General features: G+C 47.7%; 1 protein-coding gene across 2 annotated transcripts in view; it reads right to left on the bottom strand.

Annotated features, from left to right (window-relative positions):
* Positions 1-12,488: 12,488 nt before the first annotated feature.
* The window catches only part of LOC125449512 (ETS translocation variant 3-like), a 10,983-nt gene continuing 3,471 nt past the window's right edge, over positions 12,489-20,000 (bottom strand). For both annotated transcript variants that reach the window (XM_059642818.1, XM_059642819.1), the window contains exons 3-4: positions 19,796-19,911; positions 12,489-14,695 (exon numbers count right to left, since the gene is read on the bottom strand). In XM_059642818.1, coding sequence (XP_059498801.1) covers positions 13,878-14,695; positions 19,796-19,911 — 934 coding nt within the window. In that variant the 3' untranslated portion in view covers positions 12,489-13,877. The remainder of the gene's footprint in view (positions 14,696-19,795; positions 19,912-20,000) is intronic.

Here is a 20,000-nt window from a genome sequence, read left to right as displayed (position 1 = left end):
GTGCATGTGCAAGGGGGAGTTTATAAAGTGTGTGCATGTAAGGGGGAGTTTATAAAGTGTGTGTGTGTGTAACGGGCAGTTTATAAAGTGTGTGTTTGTGTGTGTGTGTAAGGGGGAGTTTATAAAGTGTGTGTGTGTGTAAGGGAGAGTTTATGAAGTGTGTGCCTGTGTCAGGGGGAGTTTATGAAGTGTGTGTGTAAGGGGGAGTTTGTAAAGTGTGTGCGTGTGTAAGGGGGAGTTTATGAAGTGTGTGCCTGTGTCAGAGGGAGTTTATGAAGTGTGTGTGTGTAATGGGGAGTTTATAAAGTGTGTGTGTTTGTGTAAGGGGGAGTTTATAAAGTGTGTGTGTAAGGGGGAGTTTGTAAAGTGTGTGCGTATGTCAGGGGGAGTTGATGAAGTGTGTGCGTGTGTAAGGGAGAGTTTATAAAGTGTGTGTGTGTGTGTGTGTGTGTGTGTGTGTGTGTGTGTGTGTGTGTGTGTGTGTAAGGGGGAGTTTATAAAGTGTGTGCGTGTGTAAGGGGGAGTTTATGAAGTGTGTGCCTGTGTCAGAAGGAGTTTATGAAGTGTGTGCGTGTGTCAGGGGGAGTTTATAAAGTGTGTGTGTGTGTCAGGGGGAGTTTATAATGTGTGTGTGTGTGTAAGGGGGAGTTTGTAAAGTGTGTGTGTGTAAGGGAGAGTTTATGAAGTGTGTGTGTGTAATGGGGAGTTTATAAAGTGTGTGTGTGTGTAAGGGGGAGTTTATAACGTGTGTGTGTAAGGGGGAGTTTGTAAAGTGTGTGCGTGTGTCAGGGGGAGTTTATGAAGTGTGTGCATGTGTCAGGGGGAGTTTATGAAGTGTGTGTGTAAGGGGGAGTTTGTAAAGTGTGTGCATGTGTAAGGGAGAGTTTATAAAGTGTGTGTGTGTGTGTGTGTGTGTAAGGGGGAGTTTATAAAGTGTGTGTGTGTGGAAGCGGGGAGTTTATAAAGTGTGTGTGCGTGTGTAAGGGGGAGTTTATAAAGTGTGTGCGTGTGTACGGGAGAGTTTATAAAGTGTGTGTGTGTGTGTAAGGGGGGGTTTACTAAGTGTGTGCGTGTGTAAGGGGGAGTTTATAAAGTGTGTGTGTGCAAGGGAGAGTTTATAAAGTGTGTGCATGTGTCAAGGAGAGTTTATAAAGTGTGTGTGTGTGGAAGCGGGGAGTTTATAAAGTGTGTGTGCGTGTGTAAGGGGGAGTTTATAAAGTGTGTGCATGTGTCAAGGAGAGTTTATAAAGTGTGTGTGTGTGGAAGCGGGGAGTTTATAAAGTGTGTGTGCGTGTGTAAGGGGGAGTTTATAAAGTGTGTGCGTGTGTACGGGAGAGTTTATAAAGTGTGTGTGTGTGTGTGTGTAAGGGGGGGTTTACTAAGTGTGTGCGTGTGTGAGGGGGAGTTTATAAAGTGTGTGTGTGCAAGGGAGAGTTTATAAAGTGTGTGCATGTGTCAAGGAGAGTTTATAAAGTGTGTGTGTGTGTAACGGGGAGTTTATAAAGTGTGTATGTGTGTGTGTAAGGGGGAGTTTATAAAGTGTGTGCTTGTGTAAAGGGGAGTTTATAAAGTGTGTGTGTGTGTGTAAGGGGTAGTTTATAAAGTGTGTGTGGAAGCGGGGAGTTTATAAAGTGTGTGTGTAACGGTGAGTTTATAAAGAGTGTGTGTGTAAGGGGGAGTTTATTAAGCGTGTGCGTGTGTCAGGGGGAGTTTATAAAGTGTGTACATGTGTAACGGGGAGTTTATAAAGTGTGTGTGTGTCTAAGGGGGAGTTTATAAAGTGTGCGCGTCTGTCAGGGAGAGTTTATAAAGTGTGTGTGTGTATCAGGGAGTTTATAAAGTGTGTGCGTGTGTAAGGGAGAGTTTATAAAGTGTGTACATGTGTAATGGGGAGTTTATAAAGTGTGTGCGTGTGCAAGGGGGAGTTCATAAAGTGTGTGCGTGTAAGGGGGAGTTTATAAAGTGTGTGTGTGTGTGTGTAACGGGGAGTTTATAAAGTGTGTGTGTGTGTGTGTGTGTAAGGGGGAGTTTATAAAGTGTGTGCGTGTGTAAGGGGGAGTTTATGAAGTGTGTGCCTGTGTCAGAGGGAGTGTATGAAGTGTGTGCGTGTGTCAGGGGGAGTTTATAAAGTGTGTGTGTGTGTAAGGGGGAGTTTATAATGTGTGTGTGTAAGGGGGAGTTTGTAAAGTGTGTGCGTGTGTAAGGGAGAGTTTATAAAGTGTGTGTGTGTAAGGGGGAGTTTATAAAGTGTGTGTGTGTGGGGAAGCGGGCAGTTTATAAAGAGTGTGTGTGTAAGGGGGAGTTTATAAATTTTGTGCATGTGTCGGGGGAGTTTACAAAGTGTGTGTGTGTAACAGGGAGTTTATAAAGTGTGTGTGTGTAAGGGAGAGTTTATAAAGTGTGTGCATGTGTCAAGGAGAGTTTATAAAGTGTGTGTGTGTAACAGGGAGTTTATAAAGTGTGTGTGTGTAAGGGAGAGTTTATAAAGTGTGTGCATGTGTCAAGGAGAGTTTATAAAGTGTGTATGTGTGTGTGTCAGGGGGAGTTTATAAAGTGTGTGCTTGTGTAAAGGGGAGTTTATAAAGTGTGTGTGTGTGTGTGTGTGTGTGTGTAAGGGGTAGTTTATAAAGTGTGTGTGGAAGAGGGGAGTTTATAAAGTGTGTGTGTGTGTAACGGTGAGTTTATAAAGAGTGTGTGTGTAAGGGGGAGTTTATTAAGCGTGTGCGTGTGTCAGGGGGAGTTTATAAAGTGTGTACATGTGTAACGGGGAGTTTATAAAGTGTGTGTGTGTCTAAGGGGGAGTTTATAAAGTGTGTGCGTCTGTCAGGGAGAGTTTATAAAGTGTGTGTGTGTGTGTGTAAGGGGGGGTTTACTAAGTGTGTGCGTGTGTAAGGGAGAGTTTATAAAGTGTGTACATGTGTAACGGGGAGTTTATAAAGTGTGTGCGTGTGCAAGGGGGAGTTCATAAAGTGTGTGCGTCTGTCAGGGAGAGTTTATAAAGTGTGTGTGTGTAACAGGGAGTTTATAAAGTGTGTGCGTGTGTAACGGGGAGTTTATAAAGTATGTGCGTGTGTAAGGGAGAGTTTATAAAGTGTGTGCATGTGCAAGGGGGAGTTTATAAAGTGTGTGCATGTAAGGGGGAGTTTATAAAGTGTGTGTGTGTGTAACGGGCAGTTTATAAAGTGTGTGTGTGTGTGTGTGTGTAAGGGGGAGTTTATAAAGTGTGTGTGTGTGTAAGGGAGAGTTTATGAAGTGTGTGCCTGTGTCAGGGGGAGTTTATGAAGTGTGTGTGTAAGGGGGAGTTTGTAAAGTGTGTGCGTGTGTAAGGGAGAGTTTATAAAGTGTGTGTGTGTGTGTGTAAGGGGGAGTTTATAAAGTGTGTGCGTGTGTAAGGGGGAGTTTATGAAGTGTGTGCCTGTGTCAGAGGGAGTTTATGAAGTGTGTGTGTGTAATGGGGAGTTTATAAAGTGTGTGTGTGTGTGTGTAAGGGGGAGTTTATAAAGTGTGTATGTGTGTGTGTCAGGGGGAGTTTATGAAGTGTGTGCGTGTGTAAGGGAGAGTTTATAAAGTGTGTGTGTGTGTGTGTGTGTGTGTGTGTGTGTGTGTGTGTGTGTGTGTGTAAGGGGGAGTTTATAAAGTGTGTGCGTGTGTAAGGGGGAGTTTATGAAGTGTGTGCCTGTGTCAGAAGGAGTTTATGAAGTGTGTGCGTGTGTCAGGGGGAGTTTATAAAGTGTGTGTGTGTGTCAGGGGGAGTTTATAATGTGTGTGTGTGTGTAAGGGGGAGTTTGTAAAGTGTGTGTGTGTAAGGGAGAGTTTATGAAGTGTGTGTGTGTAATGGGGAGTTTATAAAGTGTGTGTGTGTGTAAGGGGGAGTTTATAACGTGTGTGTGTAAGGGGGAGTTTGTAAAGTGTGTGCGTGTGTCAGGGGGAGTTTATGAAGTGTGTGCATGTGTCAGGGGGAGTTTATGAAGTGTGTGTGTAAGGGGGAGTTTGTAAAGTGTGTGCATGTGTAAGGGAGAGTTTATAAAGTGTGTGTGTGTGTGTGTGTGTGTGTGTAAGGGGGAGTTTATAAAGTGTGTGTGTGTGGAAGCGGGGAGTTTATAAAGTGTGTGTGCGTGTGTAAGGGGGAGTTTATAAAGTGTGTGCGTGTGTACGGGAGAGTTTATAAAGTGTGTGTGTGTGTAAGGGGGGGTTTATAAAGTGTGTGCGTGTGTAAGGGAGAGTTTATAAAGTGTGTGTGTGTGTGTCAGGGGGAGTTTATAAAGTGTGTGTGTGTGTAAGGGAGAGTTTATAAAGTGTGTGTGTGTGTAACAGGCAGTTTATAAAGTGTGTGTGAGTGTAAGGGAGAGTTTATAAAGTGTGTACGTGTGTAACGGGGAGTTTATAAAGTGTGTGCGTGTGTCAGGGAGAGCTTATAAAGTGTCTGTGTGTGTAACGGGGAGTTTATAAAGTGTTTGTGTGTAAGGGGTAGTTTATAAAGTGTGTGTGTTGAAGCGGGGAGTATATAAAGTGTGTGCGTGTGTAACGGTGAGTTTATAAAGTGTGCGTGTGTAAGGGGGAGTTTATAAAGTGTGTGTGTCTTTACGGGAGAGTTTATAAAGTGTGTGTGTGTTTGGGGGAGTTTATAAAGTGTTTGCGTGCGTAAGGGAGAGTTTATAAAGTGTGTGTGTGTAAGGGGGAATTTATAAAGAGTGTGTGTGTGTGTAAGGGAGAGTTTATAAAGTTGGTGTGTGTGGAAGCGGGCTTTGTAAATGGATTAAAGGGGATTAGAGTTTAAGTGATGTTATAAAGTTGGTGTGTGTGGAAGGGGGTTTGTAAGGGGATTAGAGGGGATTAGAGTTTAAGTGACGTTATATGCCAATGGTTTGCATCTGTTTTACTCGCAGCGAATGCCTGACTACTTTTAATCATTAATTATCCTCGTTTTGTGCGGAAATCTGGTCATGTTTTCTATCAAGCTTCCTCTGATATTCAGGTAGACTGGGACACTGCATCTACCTTTTGTTAAAGAATTCAGACGTGGAACCACTCTGGAAACAGTGGGGATCGAATTACCATGCACTATTCCGGTAGATGATAATGACAGAGAAAGGGACATTGTGAAGAAGGATTCCTGAGCTCAAAACGTCAACTCTGGCTTTCTCTCGACAGATACTGCCAGACCTGCTGAGTTTCTCCAGCACTTTCTGTTTTCGCTTCGGGATTTCAAGCATCCATAATTCTTAACTTGTTTAATTTAGTCAAAGGGCCATGTTTTTTGAAACAATCAGCCAATAGTTGAAGTATTAAGGAGTGCTTCATGTTCCTGCCTGTTATAAATTCTTAAATTCTTCGATACAGAGCATTGAAAATTTATCACTCACAGGTTTCCATCTCTGACTTCATTCTAGACTTTTGCTACCGTTTGTACAGAGAATTATTTCCTCATTTCACTGAGAGGTCCAGTTTCATTTTCTCCACCCTACCTCACATCTTAGACTTTCAGACAAATGATTTCTCTCTGTGTGAACCTGTCTGTCCCCCATCAGCATCATAAGCATTACAAAACCCTGAGCTGTCTGGTATCCAGGCCATACAACAACACTTCCGCGTAATCTTTTCTCTCCGTGAAACTCTTCACTGCCATCCATCACAGTTCCAGAGACAGCGAGAGAGAGAGAGAGAGAGAGAGAGAGAGAGAGAGGGGGGGGGGTGGTGTACGATGGTGCTATCAGTGAGAAAACAAGCAGTTCCCTCTCTCTCTCTCTCTCTCCCCAGAGCCCAGTCAGTAAATGAATTGGCTCATTGCTGGTTCTAACGTTACAGGATGGGATCAATCTGTAGCTTAGGAAAAGAGACTGAAGACAGCTCTGTCTGCCCCTGGGAATCAGCAGTTTCACCACCCGAGTGTCTGAGTGAGTAACCCAAAGTACGGAATCAGCTGGAGGGTGGGGGGTTGGTGGCAGACATGGGGAGAGATAGACAGAGTGAGAGCGTGAGCAAGAGACCACCTGGAACAGCTCTGTTGACCCTTGGTGCCACAGTGGTTAGCACTGCTGCCTCACAACGCCAGGGACCCAGGTTTGATTCCAGCCTCTGCCAACTAACTGTGCGGAGATACATGTGTTTGTTCCAGTTTCCTCACACAGTCCAAAGATGTGCGGGTTAGGGTGGATTGGCCGTGCTAAATTGTCCCATAGTGCCCAGGGATGTGCGGGTTAGGGTGGGTTGGCCGTGCTAAATTGTCCCATAGTGCCCAGGGATGTGCGGGTTAGGGTGGGTTGGCCGTGCTAAATTGTCTCATAGTGCCCAGGGATGTGCGGGTTAGGGTGCATTGGCCGTGCTAAATTGTCTCATAGTGCCCAGGGATGTGCGGGTTAGGGTGGGTTGGCCGTGCTAAATTGTCCCATAGTGCACAGGGATGTGCGGGTTAGGGTGGGTTGGCCGTGCTAAATTGTCCCATAGTGCCCAGGGATGTGCGGGTTAGGGTGCATTGGCCGTGCTAAATTGTCCCATAGTGCCCAGGGATGTGCGGGTTAGGGTGGGATTGTCCATGCGAAATTGTCCCATAGTGCCCAGGGATGTGCGGGTTAGGGTCGGTTGGCTGTGCTAAATTGACCCATAGTGCCCAGGGATGTGCGGGTTCGGCCGTGGGGAATGCAGGGTTACAGTGATAGGGTAGGGCTGGCGGGTCTGTCTGGGATGCTGCTCAGAGGGTTGGTGTGGGTTCGATGAAATGAATGGCCTTCTTCAGCACTGTAGGGATCCTCTGACCCTGCAAAGCCCTCCTCATTAACATCAGGGGGTTAGGGCCAAAATTGGGAGAGCTGTCCCACAGACTAGCTCAGCAACAGCCTGACACAGTCATAGTAACAGAATCATACCCTACAAACAATATCCCGGACACCACCTTCACCATCCCTGGATATGTTCTGTCTCACCAGCAGGACTGACCCAGTAGAGGTGCTGGCACTGTGGGATACAGTCAGGAGAGAGTTGTTCTGGAAGTCTTGGAGATGTACAGCAGGGAAGCAGAACCTTCAGTCCAACTGATCCATACCGACCAGATATCCTAAATTAATCTAGAACCAATTACCAGCATTTGGCCCATAGCCCTCTAAACCCTTCCTATTCACACCCCAACCCGATGCCTTTTAAATGCTGTAACTGTACCAGCCTCCATCACTTCCTCTGGCAGCTCACTCCATACACGCACCACCCTCTGTGTGAAAATTTCTTAGGTCCCTTTTACATCTTTCACCTCTCAGCCTTAAACTTATGCCGTCTGGTCTTGGAACTCCCCTACGCTAGGGAAAAGACCTTGGCTATTCACCCTATCCAAGCCCCTTGTTATTTTATAAACCTCTATCAAGTCACCCAGGCAATCAGCTGCTCCTTATAATTCAAACTCTCTCATCTCAGTAACATCCTGCTCAATCTTTTTTGTCCCCTTTCCATTTTAATAACATCCATCCTGTATCATGGCGACTACAATTGTACGCAGTACTCCAAATCTGGCCTTACCTTACTCCGGACCCCATGAAGTCTCGTGGCTTCAGGCTAAACATGGGCAAGGAAACCTCCTGCTGGTGACCACGTCCCGGCCTCCCTCCGCTGGTGGGTCAGTCTCTCCTCCATGTTGAACAACACTTAGAGGCAGCGCTGAGGGTGGCTCGGACACAGAATGTACCCTGGGTGGGGGATTTCAGTGCCCCCCCACCAAGAGTGGCTCGGCAGCAGGATTACTGATCGAGCTGGCCGGGCCCTAAAGGACAGAGCTGCGAGACTGGGTCTGTGGCAGGTGGTGAGGGAACCAACAAGAGGGAAAAACATACTTGACCCCGTCCTTACCAACCTACCAGCTGCAGGAGCATCTGTCCAGGGCAGTGTTGGTAAGAGTGACCATCGCACGGTCCTCGTGGAGACAGAGTCCCGCCTTCGCATTGAGAACAGCCTCCATCCTGTTGTGTGGCACTATCACCGTGCTCCATGGGGCAGACTGCGCACAGATCGGCAACATCGACCGGGCGCCCATGAGGCGCTGTGGGCCACCAACAGCAGCAGGACTGTACAGCAACACGATCTGTAACCTCACGCCCGGCATATCCGCCACTCAACCATCACCGTCAGGCCAGGGGATCAACCCTGGTTCAATGGACGGTGAAGATGACGCGTCAAATGAAACATGAATTTTGAACAAGAATAGGCCATTCGGCTCCTTGAGCCTGCTGTGCCATTCAGTAAGATCTTAGCTGACCTGGTTCCTCCACATTTCAAACGACACTTGATAACCCTTCAACCCTCGGTTTATCACAAATCTCTCTCCACCTTTGCCTTAAAACCAAAGATTTTGGTCGCATCACCTTTTCAGGGTGAGAGGTCCAAAGCCATCAGACGCCCTGGGGGAGAAACCATTTTCACCTCATCTCTATTACAAATGTGCAAGCCCTGATTTTAAACAGTGGCCCAGAGTTCTCCATTCTCCTACAAAAGGAGACATCTTCTCCCCACCCCTCAGGGTCTTACATGTTTCAATCAAACAGATGACAGTCAGAATCTTGCTTCCCCCACCCCTAGAGTTGGAATGTCTAATACTAGGGAGCATGCGTTTATGATTAGGCGGGGGGGTGGGTGTGGGGGAAAAGTTCCAGGGAGATGTGAGGGGCACGTTTTTTTTTGCACAGAGAGTGGTAAGAGTCTGGAATGTGTTGCCAGGGGTGGTGGTGGAGGCAGACATGATGGGGGCATTTAAGGGAATTTTAGATAAACACATAAATGAGCAAGGATGGAGGGGTATGGACCAATGGCAGGCAGAAGGGATTAGTTTAATTTAGCGTCATATTCGGCACAACATCGTGGGCCGAAGGGCCTGTTCCCGTGCTGTGCTGTTCTATGCCTCAGACATTGCTCAGACCTTTGAGCGTTGGAGTTAGGACATCATGTTGAGGTTGTACAGGACAGTGAGGCCTCTTCTGAAATACTGTGCCCGGTTCCGGTTGCCCAGTTACAGGAAGGATATTTGGCTGGAGAGGGATTTACCAGGATGTTGCCGGGAATGGAGGGTTTGAGTTCTAGGGAGAGGCTGGGCCTTTTTCACTGGAATGTCGGAAGTTGAGAGGCAACTTCATTGAAGTTTATAAAATCATATGGAGTATAGATAGGATTAATGGTAGGTGTATTTTCCCTAGGTTGGGGGATTTCAAGACTGGGGGGCACATTTCTAAGGTGAGAGGAGACAGATTTATAAAAAACGTGGCAAAATTTTTTTTTTTTACACTTCCTGAGGAAGTGGTGGATGTGAGTACAATTACAACATTTAAAAAAATATTTGGATACATACATGAATAGGAAAGTTATGGAAGGATATGGGCCAGGAGCAGGCAGCTGCGACTAGTTCAGTTTGGGATTATGTTTAGCATGGACTGGTTAGACCGAAGGGTCTGTTTCCATGCTGTATGACTCTATGACCCTCTCATTCCGGGTATTGGTCCAGTAAACCTTTACTAAACTTTCTCAAACTCATTTGCATCTCTATAAATAAGGCAACTGATATTGTGCACAGTACTACAGAGGCAGTCTCACCAATGCCCTGTATAACTGAAGCATAACCTCCCTACTCTTGTACTCAATCACCTTCAGGATAAACCATACCATTCCATAAGTATTGCTGATATCTTGCTGGAGCTGTGTACTATCTTTCTGTGATCCACATACCAGGACAGCCAGATTCCTCTGCACCTCAGAGATCCACAACCTCTCACCAACTCAATATTATACTTCATAATTTTTCCTGCAAATGTTTTACATTATTCCACATTATGCTCCACACAGCTTTTCCCACTCACTTCTCTGTATCCCCTTCTTATATCCCCTCACGACCTAGCTTCAAATTTATCTTTGCGTTTTCAGCAAATTTAGCTACCGTATTGTTCAGTGCTAGTCATCCAAGCCATTTATGTAATCGTAACACACAAGGCTCCAGCGCTGATCCCAACCAACAGAAAGGACCCATTTATGCCCACTTTGTTTCCTGCTCACCAGCTTGTCTCCTACCCATGCCAATATCTTACCCTCTACACCACAAACCTTTATTATCCAATTGTCAAATGTCTTCTGGTAATCAAAGTACAGCAAATCCACTGGCTCCCCTTTATCTGCAACAGGTTTTACTTTATAATTGGCTAAATATGATATCCCTTTCACAAAACCATGTTGACTCTGCCCTATTAACTCAATTTCTTTGTAAATGCCCTGCTAAAGCATTTCTTAGGAATAGCTCTCAGCATTTTCCCGATGACAGATGATAAGCAAACTGACCTTTAGCTTCCTGTTTTAACAGCCCCCTGTCTTTTTGAAAAAGAGGAATCACCATTCACCATTTTTCATTCTGCAGAAACCTTCCCAGAATTTGGGAATGTTAAAACCAGTGCCCCACACCTTGCTCTTTCAATAATTCCGGATAAAGTCCATCAAGATACATTGACTTGTCAGCTTGAAGCTCCAATATGTTCCTGGTGGTTACTGACTTCTGGCCTCACTTCCATTTCTTGGTCTAGAGTTGATTGTTCAATGTTACCTACATTGTGAAGATCAATACAAGAAAATACTTTGTCAATTAATTTACTATTCTTTTATACTCAATCAATTACCTCAACTTCCTTTCTATAGAATTAACTATCACTGTATTTACAGAAAATCTTATTTCTTTTCTGAGGAAGGGTCTAGGCCCAAAATATCAGCCTTCCTGTTCCTCTGAAGCTGCTTGGCCTAGCGTGTTTATCCAGCTCCACACCTTGTTATCTCTTATTCCTTTTCATTGTCTTTGCACAATGACATGACTTTTCTCTTATTTGATATTATGTTTTTTTTGGTTATCTATAGTCCTTTTCTTGGAATTTTTCTGATTAGGATGTATCCATTCTAAAATATCCCCGTACATATAATCAAGCCATCTCCAAACCAAATTTCACTTTTGCCAGTTCTGCTCTCATACCCTCACAATTGCCCTTATTTATTTTAGTATTAAAAGGCTAGTCTTGGACCCACTCCTCTCTCCCTCAAGCTAAGTTTAAAATTCAATCATATCATGATCACTGCTACCCATTCAGGATGAGATTATTAATGGATCCTATCCCTTTGCACAAGTGTGGCCTGTTTCTTGGCTGGGTCCAGAATGTGATGTTGCAAAAATAAAAATAAACCACTATCCTGGAAACGTTCTATGAACTCGTCAGTGAGGCTACCATTGCCAATCTGGAAATATCAGTCTATATGTAGATTAAATCGCCCATGATCATCGCTATGCCCTTCTGATGGCTCTCACTATTTCTTTCTTTGCTCCCCCCAGGGAACTATTCCCCTACCAGCTATTTTGTGGCTATTACTAGGAACCTGGGTACAACATTCAACAGTTGTTGAAGTGCACCCTTCCAGGCAAGTGGAGAGTATTCCATCCTACTTGTGCCTTGTAGATGGTAGGTAGGCTTTTTTTTTTGAGGGGGGAGGGAAGAGAGAGACAGGACGGGAGTTACTTGCTGCAGGATTCCCAGCCTCTGACCTGCTCTTGTAGCCGCTGTATTTATGTAGTGAGTCTAGTTGAGATTCTGGTCAAAGATAACCCCAGGATGCTGACAGTAGGGTTTCAGCTCAAACAATGCTCAAGAAACTCAACACCATCCAAGACAAAGCAGTCCCCGCTCGATTAGCACCACATCCTCAAACATCCCACTCCCTCCCCCCGACAACCGACGCTCAGTCACAGCAGTGTGTACCGTCTACAAGATGCTCTGCAGAAACTCACCAAAGATCCTCAGGCAGCACCTTCCAAACCCCACAGCCACTTCCATCCAGAAGGACAAGGGGCAGCAGATACATGGGGACACCATCCCCCTGCAAGTTGCCCCCAAACCACTCACCAGCCTGACTTGGAAAATATCACCATTCCTTCACTGACACTGGGTCGGAATCCTGACATTCCCTCCCAAAGGGCATTGTGGGTCAACCCACAGCACATGAACTGGAGCAGTTCAAGAAGGGAGCTCACCCCCACCTTCTCAAGGGGGGCAACTAGGGATTTGCAAGAAACGTTGGCCCTGCCAGTGAGGCCCACATCCCACAAATTAAGCAAGCGAGCAGGGAGAACAATTAGGAGAGATAGAGAAGAACAGGCAGCGAGGGAGATATAGTGGGAGTGAATGGGAGACAGAGACAGAAAGAGAGTGACGGAGCAAATGAGAGAGAGAGAGACAGAGACATATGAAATCAGATGGGAAAGAGAGGGAGAGAAAGACACAGGCATGGGGAGACAGAGATTAAGACAGGTGAGCTATACAGCATCAAGAGAGAGGGGTCCACAGTTTGGGAGAAAGGAATGAGGGGGCTTGCAGTTTGGGGACAGGTGCTCGAGGGGCTTTCTGGTCCTGAAGCTCACTGCAATTCCCAGTTATCGGAAAGTCTGTACAAAGAAATGAGACACAGACACCATGTAAAATTTACTTAAAATCATCCCACTTTAATATTGAGGTAAATTTATTCTGAAGATACTTTCGGAAAAATATATAGTGAACATCTTGCACAATCAAAGTATATATCTTATTTAATTACAGTTCAGAGAAATACATTTGCAGGCACCAAATGGTATGAAACATCAGTTAAACACATCACACACTTCATATCAAACATTTACACACACCGGGCAGTCTGTTCCCCTATCCGAGGGGGATTAACCCCCTCACACACCCCCTCCCCATTTACACACACCGGGCAGTCTGTTCCCCTATCGGAGGGGGATTAACCCCCTCACACACCCCCTCCCCATTTACACACACCGGGCAGTCTGTTCCCCTATCGGAGGGGGAGTAACCCTCTCACACAGCCCCTCCCCATTTACACACACCAGGCAGTCTGTGCCCTTATCAAGGGGGAGTAACCCCCTCCACATTTACACACACCAGGCAGTCTGTGCCCTTAACGGAGGGGGATTAACCCCCTCACACACCCCCTCTCCATTTACACACACCGGGCAGTCTGTTCCCCTATCGGAGGGGGATTAACCCCCTCACACACACCCTCCCCATTTACACACACCGGGCAGTCTGTTCCCCTATCGGAGGGGGATTAACCCCCTCACACACACCCTCTCCATTTACACACACTGGGCAGTCTGTTCCCCGATCAGAGGGGGATTAACCCTCTCATCCACCAACGCCTCCATTTCCACACACTAGCAAGGTGAGGTGTTGAGGGGGCAGAGCGAGGGGAGTAGACAGAGAAGGGAATACAAGGGAGGAAGGAAGGGTCTGTGGAAGGGGTGAGGTTAGTGGGGACGGAGTGAGAAGATGGTGCAAAGGGAATGAGGGGGATGAGGAATAAGGAAAGAAAGGGAGGAGAGGAAGATGTAAGGGGCATGAGAGGAGTGAGGGGTGTGTTTATGAAGAGTGAGGAGAGGGAGCGAGTAGGGCGAGGGTGGGAAGTGAAAGAGTTAAGGAGGAGTGGAGAAAGTGGGGGCATGAGGAGTTACGTCAGTGAGTAAAGGAAGGAGGAAGAATAAAGGAAGGAGGAAAGTAAATAGTGTGGGGGAAAGAGAGGGGAGTCACGGGGGTGAGTAAAGCAGGAAGGGCGTGAGTAAAGGGGCGAGCGAGCAAGGGGAGGGGAGTTGCGGGGCTGGGGAGAGCGAGCAAGGGGAGGGGAGGTGTGGGGCGGGGCGGGGGAGAGCGAGCAAGGGGAGGGGAGGTGCGATGAGGGGCGGGGGTGGGGGGGGAAAAGGAGGAAGGGTCATGAGGACAGAAGGTGAGATGTTGTCTGTAGAAGACCTGCTCAGGGGGACATTGATGATCTTGAGGAGTCGCCCTTACTGTTTCGCCGGTCTCTCTCTCTCTCTCTCTCTCTCTCCCCCACTCTCAGTCTGTGAGGCCCCCGGAGCGGCCTGGCTTCAGCCTGCACTGCCCATCTTCCTCCTCAGAGCCTGTGGGAACAGCTCCCTCAGAGGCAGGAGGGCAGAAGGAGGAGGAGGAGGAGGAGGGGGCTGGTCCCAGGCCTGGGGCCGTCTCCACACCATTCTCGCTCACCCAGCGCCTCTTGAAGCGCAGTTTGAGGGGCATGGAGCTACTGTGCTCAGACCCCCGGCCTCCCCGAGGACAGACCCCGGCCCCTATCCCGGGGCTGGAGCCAGTTGGCTGTTCTGCTGTCGGAGGCGGTGCCGGCCTGGCGAAATGCGGCCCCTGGGGCTCGGCCCGGGGCTTGCGGCCTGGCGGCGGGGCCTGTAGCCTGATGCTGGGGGCAGGGGGTTCATCATCGGTGGCGGGGGCAGGAGCTGGGTAGCGGGGAAAGGGGAAGGAGCGGGGGCTCAGGTGGTAGTGGTAAACAGAGCGGGCGTGGGCCTGAAGCCACAGGCTCATCTCCTCGGGGTTGAAGCTAAAGCGGCCCCCGGGGCATGGGCCTGGACCAGGGCTCAGGCTGAAGCCTGGGGCCAGAGCTGGAAGGGGACCTGGTGAGAAGGGGCTGCCTGGATCCGGGTACAGGCGGATGGGGAGGCTGCCTGACGGGAAGCGAGCCCTGCTGTCTGATCCCTCCTGATCCGCAACCACAGAGATTGGGGGCCCACGGCCTCGGGGAGTGACATTCCCACTGCAACAACCCGGGGACCCAGGCTCTGGGCCTGGGAAGTGGAACAGGGAGGAGCCGGTGGGAATCGGGGGAGCACTCTGAGGAACGGCACCTGTAGAAGGGAATGGGGGGGGGAATGGAGAGAAAAAGGAAAATCAAAATCAAAAAACAAGCATTAGATTTCTTATATACAGGACATTGTCGCCATCCTGCCCTCTTCCTCTCCTCTTGACCTCCATGAATATTCACTGTTTCTACCTCCTTCCTACCCACCATCACCTCACTCTCTGCCTCAAAGATTAAAAGTGTTTAAAAATGCAAGAAAAGAATGAAGTAACCCATTATGTCATCGAAGAGAATGATAATGGAATCTCGACAATGCAGAGACAGGCCACTTGGCCCATCAAGACGACAGTCCCCCTCTGACCAGCATCCCATGCAGGCACCTACCCCTATCCCATTAACTCTGTGTGTCCCGTGGCCAACCCATCCTAACCCTGCACACCTTTAGACTGTGCGAGGAAACCCGCGAACGTACAAACTCCACACAGACAGTCACCCGAGGGTGGAATCGAACCCGGGTCCCTGGCGCTGTGCTAACCTCTCAGCCACCATGCTAGCCCTAGGATGAGAGATTTGGAGATACACCCTCCCTTCCCATTTCAGCCTGAACCCCGTTTCTGTCAGCCCACTACTCTCACTCTCTTCCCAAAGCCTTGTGCAATTGTCACTAGACAGGACGCACACCCTTCTCCATCATCTGCGTTACTGCAGACTCCCAGATCTGCTCCACACTCCTGACACCTGACTCCCACATAGCTTTTACTCCAGAGCTAGAACACCTTGAAACCCGTGCACTCTGTAACTCACCAGTAGGTATGTTGTTCTGTATATAAACCACCCTAAATCCCTCAAAGAGATTCCAGTCTGTAACTCCCTCCCGGGGTATCTGTTATTCTGTATATAACCCACCCTGAACCCCTCGATTAGATTCCAGTCTGTAACTCCCTCCCGGGGTATCTGTTTTTCTGTATATAACCCACCCTGAACCCCTCGATTAGATTCCAGTCTGTAACTTACGCCCGAGTATCTGTTATTGTAGACAAAAACCAGCCAAGATCCTTGATAAGATACCAGTCTCTAAATTACTCATGGCCATGTGTTGTTCTGAACAAATCACCAGAGCCCTTGATTAGATTGCAGTTCGCACTGCATTCCCACATCATCTGTCGTTTTCGCAGAAACCACCAAACTTACTAACTGGATTCCAGTCTGAAACCCTCCACTGGCTATATGTTAATACATATTAAAACCACCACCAAATCGCTCAAATGCTCTCTAAGTCTCTCTTAGGTATCCCCTTCTGAATATATTGGCAACCCGGAACCCCCACGATTTGATTCCAGTCTGTAACTCCCTCCCGGGGTATCTGTTATTCTGTATATAACCCACCCTGAGCCCCTCGATTAGATTCCAGTCTGAAACTCCCTCCCGAGGTATCTGTTATTCTGTATATAACCCACCCTGAACCCCTCGGTTAGATTCCAGTCTGTAACTCCCTCCCGGGGTATCTGTTATTCTGTATATCACCCACCCTGAACCCCTCGGTTAGATTCCAGTCTGTAACTCCCTCCAGGGGTATCTGTTATTCTGTATATAACCCACCCTGAACCCCTCGATTAGATTCCAGTCTGTAACTCCCTCCCGGGGTATCTGTTATTCTATACATAACCCACCCTGAACCCCTCGATTAGATTCCAGTCTGTAACTTGCTCCCGGGGTATCTGTTATTCTGTATATAACCCACCCTGAACCCCTCGGTTAGATTCCAGTCTGTAACTCCCTCCCGGGGTATCTGTTATTCTGTATATAACCCACCCTGAGCCCCTCGATTAGATTCCAGTCTGTAACTCCCTCCCGGGGTATCTGTTATTCTGTATATAACCCACCCTGAACCCCTCGATTAGATTCCAGTCTGTAACTTGCTCCCGGGGTATCTGTTATTCTGTATATAACACACCCTGAACCCCTCGATTAGATTCCAGTCTGTAACTCCCTCCCGGGGTATCTGTTATTCTGTGTATAACACACCCTGAACCCCTCGATTAGATTCCAGTCTGTAACTCCCTCCCGGGGTATCTGTTATTCTGTGTATAACACACCCTGAACCCCTCGATTAGATTTCAGTCTGTAACTCCCTCCCGGGGTATCTGTTATTCTGTATATAACACACCCTGAACCCCTCGATCAGATTCCAGTCTGTAACTCCCTCCCGGGGTATCTGTTATTCTGTATATAACACACCCTGAACCCCTCGATCAGATTCCAGTCTGTAACTCCCTCCCGGGGTATCTGTTATTCTGTGTATAACACACCCTGAACCCCTCGATTAGATTCCAGTCTGTAACTCCCTCCCGGGGTATCTGTTATTCTGTATATAACACACCCTGAACCCCTCGATTAGATTCCAGTCTGTAACTCCCTCCCGGGGTATCTGTTATTCTGTATATCACCCACCCTGAACCCCCTCGATTAGATTCCAGTCTGTAACTCCCTCCCGGGGTATCTGTTATTCTGTATATCACCCACCCTGAACCCCTCGATTTGATTCCAGTCTGTAACTCCCTCCCGGGGTATCTGTTATTCTGAATATAACCCACCCTGAACCCCCTCGATTAGATTCCAGTCTGTAACTTGCTCCCGGGGTATCTGTTATTCTGTATATAACCCACCCTGAACCCCTCGGTTAGATTCCAGTCTGTAACTCCCTCCCGGGGTATCTGTTATTCTGTATATAACCCACCCTGAGCCCCTCGATTAGATTCCAGTCTGTAACTCCCTCCCGGGGTATCTGTTATTCTGTATATAACCCACCCTGAACCCCTCGATTAGATTCCAGTCTGTAACTTGCTCCCGGGGTATCTGTTATTCTGTATATAACACACCCTGAACCCCTCGATTAGATTCCAGTCTGTAACTCCCTCCCGGGGTATCTGTTATTCTGTGTATAACACACCCTGAACCCCTCGATTAGATTCCAGTCTGTAACTCCCTCCCGGGGTATCTGTTATTCTGTGTATAACACACCCTGAACCCCTCGATTAGATTTCAGTCTGTAACTCCCTCCCGGGGTATCTGTTATTCTGTATATAACACACCCTGAACCCCTCGATCAGATTCCAGTCTGTAACTCCCTCCCGGGGTATCTGTTATTCTGTATATAACACACCCTGAACCCCTCGATCAGATTCCAGTCTGTAACTCCCTCCCGGGGTATCTGTTATTCTGTGTATAACACACCCTGAACCCCTCGATTAGATTCCAGTCTGTAACTCCCTCCCGGGGTATCTGTTATTCTGTATATAACACACCCTGAACCCCTCGATTAGATTCCAGTCTGTAACTCCCTCCCGGGGTATCTGTTATTCTGTATATCACCCACCCTGAACCCCCTCGATTAGATTCCAGTCTGTAACTCCCTCCCGGGGTATCTGTTATTCTGTATATCACCCACCCTGAACCCCTCGATTTGATTCCAGTCTGTAACTCCCTCCCGGGGTATCTGTTATTCTGAATATAACCCACCCTGAACCCCCTCGATTAGATTCCAGTCTGTAACTCCCTCCCGGGGTATCTGTTATTCTGTATATCACCCACCCTGAACCCCTCGATTTGATTCCAGTCTGTAACTCCCTCCCGGGGTATCTGTTATTCTGTATATAACCCACCCTGAACCCCTCGATCAGATTCCAGTCTGGAACTCCCTCCCGGGGTATCTGTTGTTCTGTATATAACCCACCCTGAACCCCTCGATGAGATTCCAGTCTGTAACTCCCTCCCGGGGTATCTGTTATTCTGTATATCACCCACCCTGAACCCCTCATTTAGATTCCAGTCTGTAACTCCCACCCGGGTATCTGTTATTCTGTATATAACCCACCCTGAACCCCTCGATTAGATTCCAGTCTGTAACTCCCTCCCGGGGTATCTGTTATTCTGTATATAACCCACCCTGAACCCCTCGGTTAGATTCCAGTCTGTAACTCCCTCCCGGGGTATCTGTTATTCTGTATATAACCCACCCAGAACCCCTCGATTAGATTCCAGTCTGTAACTCCCTCCCGGGGTATCTGTTATTCTGTATATAACCCACCCTGAACCCCTCGATTAGATTCCAGCCTGTAACTCCCTCCCGGGGTATCTGTTATTCTGTATATAACACACCCTGAACCCCTCGATTAGATTCCAGCCTGTAACTCCCTCCCGGGGTATCTGTTATTCTGTATATAACACACCCTGAACCCCTCGATTAGATTCCAGCCTGTAACTCCCTCCCGGGGTATCTGTTATTCTGTATATAACCCACCCTGAACCCCTCGATTAGATTCCAGTCTGTAACTCCCTCCCGGGGTATCTGTTATTCTGTATATAACCCACCCTGAACCCCTCGATTAGATTCCAGTCTGTAACTCCCTCCCGGGGTATCTGTTATTCTGTATATAACACACCCTGAACCCCCTCGATCAGATTCCAGTCTGTAACTCCCTCCCGGGGTATCTGTTATTCTGTATATAACACACCCTGAACCCCTCGATTAGATTCCAGTCTGTAACTCCCTCCCGGGGTATCTGTTATTCTGTATATAACACACCCTGAACCCCTCGATTAGATTCCAGTCTGTAACTCCCTCCCGGGGTATCTGTTATTCTGTATATAACACACCCTGAACCCCTCGATTAGATTCCAGTCTGTAACTCCCTCTCGGGGTATCTGTTATTCTGTATATAACCCACCCTGAACCCCTCGGTTAGATTCCAGTCTGTAACTCCCTCCCGGGGTATCTGTTATTCTGTATATAACACACCCTGAACCCCTCGATTAGATACAGTCTGTAACTCCCTTCCGGGGTATCTGTTATTCTGTATATAACACACACTGAACACCTCGATTAGATTCCAGTCTGTAACTCCCTCCCGGGGTATCTGTTATTCTGTATATAACACACCCTGAACCCCTCGGTTAGATTCCAGTCTGTAACTCCCTCCCGGGGTATCTGTTATTCTGTATATAACACACCCTGAACGCCTCGATTAGATTCCAGTCTGTAACTCCCTCTCGGGGTGGTCATTATGCTGTATATTAATCGAAGCCCCCTGATTTGCATCCAGTCTGTAAGACCCTGTCCAGACAGCTGACTCAAGCCTACACTCACCAGATCCTCGTACATCGATGAAGGGATAGTTCACCATCAGCATTTTATTGAAGTTAAACTTATAAGTAAATCGTTTCCCTTTGGTTTTGTGGAGAATTCTCTTGTTGTAGTAATACCTGGGTGAAAGAGCAAATAGAGAGTAAGGGGAGACAGAAACGCGCGCCCCGTGGAGTTAGAGAGAGAGGGGGGAGAGGGGGGAGAGGGG

The sequence above is a fragment of the Stegostoma tigrinum genome, chromosome 46 (assembly GCF_030684315.1).
Source record: "Stegostoma tigrinum isolate sSteTig4 chromosome 46, sSteTig4.hap1, whole genome shotgun sequence".
Classification (NCBI taxonomy): Eukaryota; Metazoa; Chordata; class Chondrichthyes; order Orectolobiformes; family Stegostomatidae; genus Stegostoma; species Stegostoma tigrinum.
Note: the sequence above shows the minus strand (reverse complement) of the source record. Positions and strands in the feature narration are given on the sequence as shown.